Genomic DNA, 12,663 nt, shown 5'->3' on the forward strand with positions numbered 1-12,663 from the left:
TTCTGTGTTTCACACTCAGAACTGGGTTTTGTCATACATTCTGGACAGATCTGCCTTTTATTTAATGTAATTTGAATGACAATGTACATCAGAATGTCTCTGCTGTTTTAAACTGAAGGATCTATATCTGCTTCTGCCATTCCTGCGCAGGGAATGCACTTTAAGGGCTCTAGAGCAACGATGGTATGCAGACAAGTGACCTGGAGTGATTTAATGAAGCATGAGTGCCTCAACAGAAGCGCTGTCTCTCAGAGATATTACTAGAATCAGATGGAAATGGAGGAGCTGATCCATCACATCATTTCAATTTGCCTCGGATGCAATTGATCTCAAAGACTTTATTTCTTTGAGTTAACAAATACATATTAGGAGAATACATATTATGTGACGATTTGTCCCAATTAGTATTTTCCACACACACCGAGTTAAAGCAGTTTGCTAAGAAAATATTTATTAGGAATGGAAATTTAACAGAAAGACACATAACATTCACTGGACCGCAAATATAGACATTAAAATTTTCCACATAATTTCTTTAAGTAAATACCCAAAATGTAATGGGTTTATTTTGCTCTTACACTGGATTACACACAAGCAGTAAAACCCCAAACCCCAATCCAACTTGCACAAATTTATAAATGTCACTAGGCATGGAAAACCGCGTTTCTTTTTTTTCTGTTGTACCATTGTGTCACAAGCTCTTAAAACTTAAAAGTGATTCCTTCTTTAAAAAGTCATTAGAAAATGTATTATATCTAACAACACTATTGTATTAATTTAATTTTTTGATAGACTCTACATAATAAAACCCTATGAAGAGGGACTTGTGTCACACAAGTATTCTATCTTATGGAAAAGAGAAAAAAATCTCTGTAGTAGTCTTTAATATATAAAAACACTAATATGTGAAAATAACACTGACACGTTCGTGTCACTTTATGCTGATGAAAGCTGAGGTCAGCATTTCCCTATTTCAAACAGCTTGTTTATCATATGAACATTCAAGTAAACTAACATTGTACAGTGTCTCATATGGGTCTTAACTTAGGAATGATTTCACTTTCAATTTTCTATTAAGACTGTTGTGAAATCAGTTGATATTTAAAGAAACTCCTTCAGCTAATAATTGTCTCCTCCCATTGGTTAAGTAAAGAAATGTTGTGTTTTACATCACAAAACCATTAGACAACAACCAGCTACTATATTTTTTTCTCCTTTATTTTGCATATCTCTCCGATTCATAATATGCTGCAATTTCTACTGTGATAGTAGGGAAGAAAGTGCTGAGCTTAAGGTCACTCTCATTTCTTCATAACAGAGTTCTTTGCCTTCTACAGCTGCACAATTGGCAACAGATTAAACTTTCCCCCATGTAACTATGCTAAGGTACCCACTGAATTTCTGCATGTTACATGTTTAAATAAAAGGTAGTGTCACTTGGCTAAATATAAAACAGGAGCAAATCAAGTTAGTTTTACTACTGCTTGCTACAGTCACACAGTGGTAAATAGACACTGTAGAATTAATGCAGTTTGACACCACTTTAACTGCCATGGCTCAATGCTATGGAATCACAGGAGTTGTAGTTTTACATGGTCCTTGGCTTCCAAAGCATGATGCTGCCTAAGCATGCTACAAATCCTAGGATTGAATCATGGCAATTAAGTGCTGTCAAATTGCATTAATTCTAAAATGTAAATGCACCCTTGAATGTAAACTATGGGTCATCAATGACATAGCCTTAAAAAAGAAACCTCTGGGGAAATGTCAACATTATTGGAAATAGTAGTACCTCAAATGTAATTTGAGGACGGGTTTTTGGATAAAATTATGTATTTTGGTATGACTCATGGATAAAATGGTCCTTCTGTGGTGAAAGCATTAGTGCCATCTATGGGGCCCAGATGCTCATAGTTACAGGCATCTGGGCCCCCTACCCAGGCATTCAGAAAGGCCAGAAACTGCATCATGGCAGAGAGAGTAGAAGGATGCCTTCCACTACTCTACTTTAGAAGGGAAGGTTCCTCTTTTGATAAGAGTTAAAGTACAGTACTCACATTGACCCACGGATAAGTCAACCCAGTTTTTTTTGGGTTGATTTTTTTGACTAAAATTTCTAGACTTATACATGACCATATAGGCTATTTGCTTTACAATATTCATTTCACTATTAGTCACTGGTGGTTCCCAGACACCCAAGAGTCTGGTCTGTCAGTTCTCAACTCAAATCACCTCACTACAGCCTCTATATTACTGGGAGTATAAATCACAAAAGGTGTTTCTCTTCTAGTTAATTCATATGTCACCCTTCTTTAGCTCTTCTAGCCACTTTAAGCAGCATGAAAAAGAATGGGGAAGAACAGAAGCTATACATGACAACAGATCACTGAGGAAGTGAAAGATTCAGATTATTGATCTTGCCTTGTGTTAGATGGACAATTTTAAAAATGTTCCATACATATTTTAGTTGAGATAAAAGAAAGAGACTGACCATTTTATGTCCCATATAGCTTTCTGATATTATCTTCATACATCCCCAAGGCCAAGATTAAGACACAGAGAGTAGAAGATATGCTGAATGTTGCCACTGCTGCATGTTGTCTCTTCTCTGTATTGAAGAATAGCTCCAAACAATTCCTTACATAAGATAGAGAATGGAGTGATTTGGCAGTGTGCTTATAAGGAAGTGTACATGTTCAAGGGTAGCAAGGGGTAAAAATTGAGTTGGAAAAACATTATTTCATGCCTGAAATTAACTTGGTGGTATGATTGCTCTAACGTCTTGTGTTTCTAAATATCTACAGTTGGAATAATGTTTCTAATAATCAGAAACCAATCATTCACTGGTCTTGACTCAGTGGTTCTGTGCTAGCAGATAAATGACTGATTTATCCTCCAGTTAACCTGGAAGACACTGGAGTGCAATATACAAATCGGCTACTGTTTTGTATGCCTGTGAGAATCTGGTAACACATGCAACACAATGAGAAGTTAAGACATGAAAGTAGCAATAGTTACAAAATTAGCAAAAGTTTCACAGTGTTCTTACAGCCTTTACTTTAAAAACACAAGTGTTTCACTGACCACCACTATTGCTCAAACATCGTAAAATTGTCTCTCAGCCATGCAAATCTCTTTGAAAAGGTAAAGAAGCAAACGTTTCTTGACATATTTGGACAGTGAGTGCAACTGTTGAAATTCAATTTTGGAATCCTATAAGCTAATCACCAATATATTCTCTCAGTTCTTGCAAGTGTTTTGTGACTAGCATCTTTTTAAAAAATCTCATTTATATTCTGTGGTGCTGTGTGCCCAAAGTGCCAGCCAAATCTGCAAAGCTAGATCCTGACAGATATTCAACACACTTGAACAAACAGAAGCTAGAGGAAGAGTAGTCCCCCCTACTCTGGCATCTTCTCCATTTTTCATTCTCACTTTGAGAATGCTAAGATTTAAAATTAAGGTTTTAAGGTTGCACAGTTACAATTCTGCCTTTAAAAATGTTACCTTATCTGGGATATTTAGACTTGCTCTTGGCAGAGTTTCTCATCTAAAACAAGACAAACCCACAATGCCATTTTATCTCACTTTGCATGGTTCAATTTGACACCACTTCACCATCAAAACAACCAACAATACCCTATGAAACAAACTCACATCACTGTCATATACAGTGGGAGAAAGCCATGTGCCAATCATTATGCCTTTGCATAAGGAGATAATCCAGCTTCTCCTTACCTTATTTCATAAATTAATAATTTGTTAATCACAACTACTAAGATTTAACTATTATAACAGAATTCAAGTTTAGAAAACCAAGAATAAATTAATTACAGCCTTGTAAACAATTGCTCCTTTGTGTTATACATTTAAAAAAAAGATTCCTCTGTAGAACAAATCAGATATGACAAGGCACGCATTATACTTAAAAATTCAAAATGATAAAAAACCAGCCAGAAAATATTTCATCACCTTTCTTTGCTGGCTGAATTGTGCTGTGGGATATTGGAAAACATAAATATAAATTTGTTTATATTACAGTCAGTTTAAAAGTCTTCCATGGCTGCATTCTCTCTTGTAAAATATTTGTGCTATTTTATAGTGCTGTGTGATTTGAGCGTCTGAAAAGAGTCTTCTCAGATACTCTCTACAAAGCTTCCAGGGAAAAGGCCAGTTTTTCCGTTCCGCTGCAATGTGCCTTTGAACCAACCATCTTCACGCTTTTTATGTACGAAAACAATGTCTCCTTCTTTAAGTTCAAGCTCAGCTTCACTTTGAGGAGGATAGGATACCACAACTCTGTGTCTGCAGAGTAAGACAGATAGATATAGTTAGTACAGAATATTAAGCGAGCTCTTAGTGATTGTTTTCAAAAATTTGAGATAACTTCCACAGGAAGCTTGCTTTGAACTGTTTACAGCCTGAAGATAAATATATTTTCTGAACAAAAACTATACATACAAGTCATCTCAGAACTCGTAGTGAATAACTAAATATTAGAAGGCTATCTTCAAAAGGTAAGAAACCATTATTACAATTTTGTCTAATGGGAGAATAATAACATTTACCATTTGGTATCCATCAACAGATTTCAATATTTAAAATGCAAGAGTAGCATACATGCCTAAAGAATGCTAGGGGGATTCATCATAATAGATATTATTATATGTTCACATTAAATACACTGATGTCATTATAGCTGTAGGCAAAAACAAGTCAGTCAACAGTCAAAATGATTATTAATTGGTAATTTAGTGGTTACAAAAGAATATCTCAAAGCATGTTGGAAACACTTAAAAACTGTGTTAATACACTTTGACAGAAATCAGGCTCCATCGATAAACTTCGGTAGCCATTCAAGACTGCAAGTCCAGTCAGTCTTTCTTGCCCCATTGTGCTTCTTATGTATGTTTTCAAATGTGCAAGAGTTGAAAACAACCTTTCATTTGTAGCTGTTGATATTGGAATTGTTGCAGAAATCTGAAGAAGTTTCTTAAGCCCCCTCCCCATTTACCCTTGCTAGTAGGTCTTTCGGGCAAGTTTTTTTTTGAGTGGGGAGAGATGGGAACCCAAAGAACTGGTTTGACTGTGGGGATTGATGCCCGGGATCCCAATCCTTGGAGTCAATCCCCACAGGCCCAGCATCAAAAGATTAGGACCTTTCAGTAAGTTTTCTTACAGAGTTTAATCTGGGGAGCCTAATTCTGATGTCCATTTTGGTGGATTATGCCATCTTCACATCAAAAATGTTGACTAAACATTCATGACATCAAAACTTGGTCATTTCCACTATATTGGCTATTGCAATATAAATAGGCAGAAAGGTAGGTAATTACATTGTAAAAAAATTATCAAAATTTGGTGTGGAAGAACTCTAATTTTTTGCTTCTCATAGACTTCGCATTGTGATTTGGTTAATAAGGTTTTTTTTTAACCTGAAAAATGGGTTGAATCCGGGTTGCTTAGGTTAAAGCCTAGTTAGAAATGTATATATAATGTGCATGAACACCATATTAAAATGAAGCCGAAAAGCTGTAACAGCTTTTAACCTTTCTTCCATTTCTGCATAAATATATTTTCCAAAAATATTAGTTCTCATTATGAATATATATAGAGTGTTGCTATACACTATGATACATTATTTAACCTAAGTGGTTTAATGCATCATACATAAAAATGAGAAAAACTACATATATCCAAAATTAGTTTCCTCTGAGAGATGTACCTGATTATTTTGCAATTCATCTGATTTGACTGTATATCCTTAAATTCTGTTAAGTAGAAGATGGGGTCCAAAAATTCTGGCTCACAACATTGAACAAAGGACACCTCCCCCACCCCCAAGAGAAGATGTGGGACAATATATCTATTTATTTATTTATCTTGCCAGAAGCAAATTGAGAATACAGTTATAATGTATAAAAAACCATAAACAAAGTTACAAACGTGGCATTATGCTAATGGGAGACGTGAGAGAAGCCTCCCCGGAGAATAGTAATACATCTGGGTGTCGCTTGGGCAACATCTTTGTAAATGGCTGATTATCTCACACCAGAAGTTACTTGCAGTAGTATAATATATCTATAACATAACAACATTTTATGCATTTTCATATGAAATAATTCCAATAAACAAAACATCACTAGAATACATTATAGTGATACAGAAATAAATAGAAAAAGTAGGTATAGTTCACTGACTGAACACATGCTTTGCATGTAAAAGGATGAAGCAAAGGATGAGGAACCAACTGATATTAAAATACTCTTTTTTGTGATTCCAGACAGCAACTGCAAGTCTGGCCTCTAGCCCTCTGGCCAACAACACTGGCAGTCACTTCTTGTGTTTCTGAAGCTGAAATGCCATGCCATGCAGGATACACTTTTAAGTGCATTTGAACAGGATTGTACTGTTCAGTGACATTTGCTCATTAATAAGACTAGAATTTGACTTTAATGTCAGATTTAATAATTATCAGCTTTCAAAAATAAGAGTCCCCCTCAAATATTGCATATATTTTGACATGCTGATGCAATATATCTTTTTACTGTGGGAAGGACCTGAATCCTGTATAAAAATTCAGACATTCCACTGAGTTAGGAAGGCAAGCCTGTGTTAAGTGGTTTTCCCCTGGGTTAATTCGGATCAGCCCTGTGCGGCACTTAGCCACGACGAGGTTGATTGCATCACACACCAAGCTAAGAGGTCAGTGCAGATGGGCCTACACCTGGATTGAGCCCAACAAATCAAACCAAATTTTCTTGCATATTTGACATATTTTAAGTACTGATATGTCAAAAGCAAATTAATATTTCAAATTGTATGTGTCATTCAAATATAGAACAGACTGTATAAGATAATCTACATAAACAGTACTCCAAGAGAAAACTCACTATAAGAGACCAGTCGCTCTCGTTACAGTGGTGTAGTAACAGTGAGACCGTGGACCATCATTTAGTTCTTGCGGACCACAGGTGATCCATGGACCACAGGTTGGGAACCACTGCTGTATACCAAGATTTAATATAGGAAAGAGCCCTGTTCAATTATATCAAAAAGTTGCTGTGTGCATGTGCATGCAGGTGTGTGATTTGTTCCACGAAATAGTTACTGAAAGACAAGGTACAAATTCTGAAATTGATAAATAAATAATAAAATCAAACATTTCCAACAGCTGTAATTGTGGGAAGCTGTCTTTAGATTCTTGGTTGGCTCTGCCTTTTGCATTATTCCTCCAACCATGGGAATTATTTTGGCATGGAAAAGGCTATATTTCAATGACAAGAAAATGAATGGACATCTGGAATATAGCCAGTGTCTCAAGTGGTGATAGATGTCACTTTAAACATATGTTAAAAATCCACACCAAAGTTTGTTCTACCTAAAAGGAAATCACAATTCCGACACCATTTTCAAAAATTAGCATTTCCAGATATGTGCAAATAGAATATGTATACGTAGATGATAATCAAACAAAACATCACACTTTTAGTTATAACAAAACAACTCACCGCTCACAGATCACAGGTCTAGATTCATTAAGGACTGGAGCCAATGAAGAGCAGGGCTGTCGTGGGGGTGGAGCTATTGGGATATTTGACTCCAGAGTACTTCCTTTCCGATGGCTATTCTCCTGCACTGTTGTTGATGCTTCGTTGTCCATGGGACAGGATTCAGCTCTTCCATGACTGGAATTTGATGAAATCTCTGGACCTACAGCACCTTGTAACACAACCTCTGCAGCTGCCTGCTCAACCTCCAGAGTTGGTGATGATGGTGGAGATACTCGAGGTCTGCGCTTGGTAGATGCTCCTGAAAGTAACTTCAGCAAGCCCTTTTTTTCTTTCTGGAAAAAGAAATATGAGTACTGTTTTGAAACAAAAATACCAGATAAACTAGATTGCTCTGTTTTAAATAGACTAGGCCCTGCTGCTCTCATTAGACAAATTATGAATTTTAAAAAACTATGGCTGATTATATTTGCTGTTATTTCTATCCCACTTTATGTCTCTTAAAAAGAGACCCAAAGTGGCTATCAATAAAAGCAAAACAATGTATACTTTAAAACCTAAAAAAACATACAACCAACCTAATTCAGAAGTAGGTTGTGGCCACTACATTAGCATAGAATGATTTTTCCAATTTATATAACATGATCTATCTAGCTACAATCTATGCAGCAGACCTGATAGGCAAATGTGTGTATTGCCTCTTTCCAGAAATGTGTTTGTACGCCTTCATAATTTGTATGGCACACCATTTTACTTTAGATGTCAATGTGTACTACTGTTTCAATCCTGTTGCCCAACCATCTGGAATACATTTATTTTATATTTGATTGTACCGTTAAATATATAGACCCCAAAATGCAAAGTAAGCAATTTTTCTGGAAATCTACAACAAAATTAAGAAGCCAAATCCCATGCCCACCTTCCCATCTCTGTCGGGTTTACTGAGAACAGTAACTCCTGAAGCTGCTAAAGTATTCTCAGGGGAAGCTGGAGTTCCAGTGTGAACTGTCACAATCCTTCCATTTGTATCTCCATCCAGAGATGCAGAAGTGCCAGGAGAGTTTACTGAGGCTGCTGCACAAGCAAGTGGGACATTGGCCCGATTGATATTCACAGCTGTGATATAAGCAGCGGCATTTGAAAGCTGAGGTTGCAGCTGTTGAGGGACAACAGAATGGTGTGGAATAATTACAGCAGCAGGAATAAGGCAGGCTGAATTTTGGGCCTGAATTGGTGTCACGGTGGCTGTAGGTCTTTCTTGGTTGTGTATTGCAACTGGAATGAGAGGAAAAAGTGCATTTCAAAAGAATGAAAAAGAACACACACCATCAAATTATGATAAAATGTGCACTTCAATACATCTGCAATTCTGTAATTTTATATTGATTGCATTTATTATCTCGCCTCATCCTTACTCTTCCTTTGAAGTGACATGTAGCATATCTGGAAATAGCCTACCTTATCCCCAACACAAATATGAACTAATTCAACAAGCTTATAATGAATAACTGAATAGTTTAGTAAACGGCTACATGGATTTGTTCTATCATTAACATTTTTAATAATAATAATAATAATAATAATAATAATAATGAATCAATTTTTATTACATGGAGTGTGGATGGCCAAATTCAGACAGTGAAGCAGCCTCCCAATCTAGGATTCCAATATATATTACAACACACTGGATCTCCTCAGTCAGTTTCTAGATCTGACATGAGAACCAACAAACAAGCAGATTCTGAAGATGTTTATCCTGATCATATCGTCACCTAAGCCAAAGAAAAAAAGCAATGTTTTTTTACCTGTTCTAACTGCATTGCGAGCCTGGTTGACTGTCATTTGGCCAGTCATATGCATAAGAACCTTGGTCTGTGGACTTGTTTGTATATGAGCTGCAGAAACTACAGCAGTGGGTACTGCACTGGAATTCATTGTCACACCATTTCCCTGAAGTTTCTGCAAGGTTCCTCCAGCAGTGGAAGCACTGACCATGGTCACCACCCGCCCTGACTGGCCAGCAGTAGATACAGGAACCTTTGCTTGGGAGCCACTTGTCACTGCCCTGTAAAAACGTTATGAGAAGTTATAGGCCAAGATCCTATATATTTTAACTGCATGTGCCCTTGTGAAACAATTAGCTGCATTAGGAATAAAACCGAAAACAATCTGTGATAAAACATAACTGCACTTTTTGTGGCAGGAGGATTCAAGCCTTGAACTACACCTTACATCATGTTACATCCCGTATAGACTACTGCAACATGCTCTATGTGAGATTGCCTTTGAAGACTGTTCAGAAGCTTCAAGTGGTCCAATGGGAGGCAGCCAAGTTGCTCACCGGAGCAACATACAGAGAGAGGACATCCTTCCTGTTACACCAGCGCCACTGGCTGCCAATCTGCTACTGAGCACAATTCAAAATGCTGGCTTTAGCCTATAAAGCCCTAAACGGTTCTGACCCAGCTTATCTGTCTGAACATATCTCCCTCTATGAACCACCTCAGAGATTAAGATAATCTGGGGAGGTCCTGCTCTCAGTCCCGCCTCCTTCACAGGTGCGGCTGGTGGGGATGAGGGACCAGGCCTTCTTAGTGATGACCCCTAGGCTATGGAACTCCCTCCCCCCAGTGAAATCAGATCTGCCTACTCCCTCCTGACCTTCAGGAAGTAAGCAAAACATGGTGGTGGGACCAAGCTTTTGGCCAATAGTGATATGCAATAAGTAAAGCAGACTTAAGTACAACAATACCAGAATGGCCCTTGACTATGTCCTCAGATTACGTGATTTTAAAATTGTGTTTAATGTTTTATTGTTTTTAATTTTGTTTTAATATACATGTCTATTTTCTATTGTCTGTTGTCGGTATCGAATCGCTGCCGATTGTAAGGCTGCTCTGAGTCCCTTCAGGGTTGAGAAGGGTAGGATATAAATATAGTAAATAAATAAATACACCTTATTAAATAACCCAAGCCACCTTTTTTCCTCCCCCAAGAAACCATTCTCATCATACAGGGGGGAAAATTCAGAAGAAATTGCTATGGCATACCTAGTAACTGGCGCCACATAATTGCCAGGAAACACACCAATTTTGCTTGTATGCATGGAAGTTCCTTTAAACCAGCCATCCTGACAACGTTCAAACACCAAAAACATCTCGCCTTTTCTCAGTTCCAGTTCATCTTCTTTTCTAGGAACATATGGATAAATAGCAATATACCTGGAAAAGAAAAATATTCATACAGGTCTACAGGCTAAATAACAGGAAGGTAAGAAACCTCTTTGGAGTCACTTATTATCGACTGTCTCAAAAAGTACAAATCATAGGTTCACTTGCATGGTGGTTGCTGCCCCAAAATAGAACCACAGAGTGGGAAGTTCCTTATGTAGTCACAATAATTTTGGTTACTTAAATGACTGTTAGAAAACCACCAAAGGAGTTCAGTTTCATACCTATCAATATACTTCTTGAATAGCACCCATAATGTGCAGTAACCAGAATGCGAGTGATGATAATCCTAATAGTTGTAATATTCTTTTTGTGATTTCATCTGCCTTCAGTCATTTGCATTAACTTCTTAAAGGCCCATCTTAAACACCATTTGTCCACTAAATGTTTCAAAATAGAAATGCCAGTAAGCTCTTGCTCTTCATGTTTGACTAAGCATAGAATCCCCAAAAACCAGAACATAACACAAACGCCCCCTCCACTTTCTATCTCTAAGAAATACTATGGGTGAAATCCAGTTGACTGCTTGTGCAGCTGGAACAATCAATGGCATTAGCCCACAATTTTTCTTTGCTTATTTCACTCTGAAATTTGCCATCACTTGTAACACGCAGTTATAGTCTTATCAACTTCATAATTTAAATAGTGTTTTGCAAATATGAGAAACATGTTCATTGTTCATAGGATTAGTGTTCCATATCTGTACAGGAAGCAGCCTACAGATATTACACATTAAAACTGTAACATACTGTCATAAATCTAACATATGGTGAAAGAGAGATATCAAACCTTATTTTGTTGCTTTTCTTTCCTTGCTAGGCATTTTTCAACCAGATTGTAAGTCAAACATGTTTTAGTCTACTCCCTAAATTCCTCAATTCTTGTTTCTTTAGACAATTCTGGATTTCCACACCATTAGAAATTAAACCAGCAATACATTTCTATTTCACTTACACACTTGGTCTTGTCTGTGGTCTCAAATGTGTTATTTGCTCAGTGGACACTGGTGCAGACTTTTGAGCCACGCTTGAAGGTAGCCCAGTAGGAGCTGGGGCAATTATTGTGGCAGACAACAGAGGTGGGGGCGGTGGTGGAAGCAGAGGGGGATTCATATTCTAAAAATAAAATAATATTTTTTAAAAGATTTAACATCTTGGCACTAGTATTAGCAGCAAACTGTATCCACAAACAGGTACATAGCCCTACCAACACTCTAAAACCGATGCAGCTTTGATAATAAACCTATCTTGCCATTTCTTGATACAACAGAAGCTGACAAATACTAGCGTTTCTTTTTCTCAAAACAAATTTTTATGGACCAAATAAACTAAAACAGTTCAACTCTGAAATGCAACCATTTCAATGCAAACTCTTGGCAAACATCCAAAATGTTTTCAAAGGATTTGAATTGGTTTAAATTGACTACAATTTATGGTTGCACTTGAAAAATAAAAGCTGAAACACAGTAAGAAGAAAATTTCAATACAATCCACCCAAGCTATTCATTCACTGAAGAACAAAATCTCCTTTGATACATAAGTTACAAAAGCCTAAGTACAAAGCAAAACATGGTTTCTATTCTGTTGCAACTCGTTTTTATAATTCGTCTATTTCAAATGCTAGCCTTTGAAATCCATGTTTATTAACACTGATAATCTTTAACAAGATGAACATTGGAAAGTCAGTTATTTTAAGGAGAAGGCTCTAATGGAGCTCTACTTTCCCCTCAGATTTCTGTTTCTCTTCTTTAAAAAAACACCATTTAAAACTTAAATTTAGTTCAGGGCTTGCAATTGGGGGGTGTCTTGGAGCTGCAACAAATACTGACTGAAATAATATGTTTTTATGCTTTAGCTCCCAAAACAGAGGAAGCTGAAATGTATAGCAAGTGGGTGCATTTATCCAAAGAATCAGGGAAAGAC

At 37.0% G+C, this 12,663-nt stretch overlaps 1 protein-coding gene across 1 annotated transcript in view; it reads right to left on the bottom strand.

Annotated features, from left to right (window-relative positions):
• Positions 1–425: 425 nt before the first annotated feature.
• Positions 426–12,663, bottom strand: part of SH3RF1 (SH3 domain containing ring finger 1) — a 51,484-nt gene continuing 39,246 nt past the window's right edge. Inside the window, exons 7-12 of the mRNA XM_060778726.2 lie at positions 11,696–11,856; positions 10,562–10,732; positions 9,317–9,576; positions 8,431–8,786; positions 7,512–7,846; positions 426–4,305 (exon numbers count right to left, since the gene is read on the bottom strand). Coding sequence (XP_060634709.2) covers positions 4,137–4,305; positions 7,512–7,846; positions 8,431–8,786; positions 9,317–9,576; positions 10,562–10,732; positions 11,696–11,856 — 1,452 coding nt within the window. The 3' untranslated portion in view covers positions 426–4,136. The remainder of the gene's footprint in view (positions 4,306–7,511; positions 7,847–8,430; positions 8,787–9,316; positions 9,577–10,561; positions 10,733–11,695; positions 11,857–12,663) is intronic.

The sequence above is a fragment of the Anolis sagrei genome, chromosome 5, assembly GCF_037176765.1.
Source record: "Anolis sagrei isolate rAnoSag1 chromosome 5, rAnoSag1.mat, whole genome shotgun sequence".
NCBI classification, from domain to species: Eukaryota; Metazoa; Chordata; class Lepidosauria; order Squamata; family Dactyloidae; genus Anolis; species Anolis sagrei.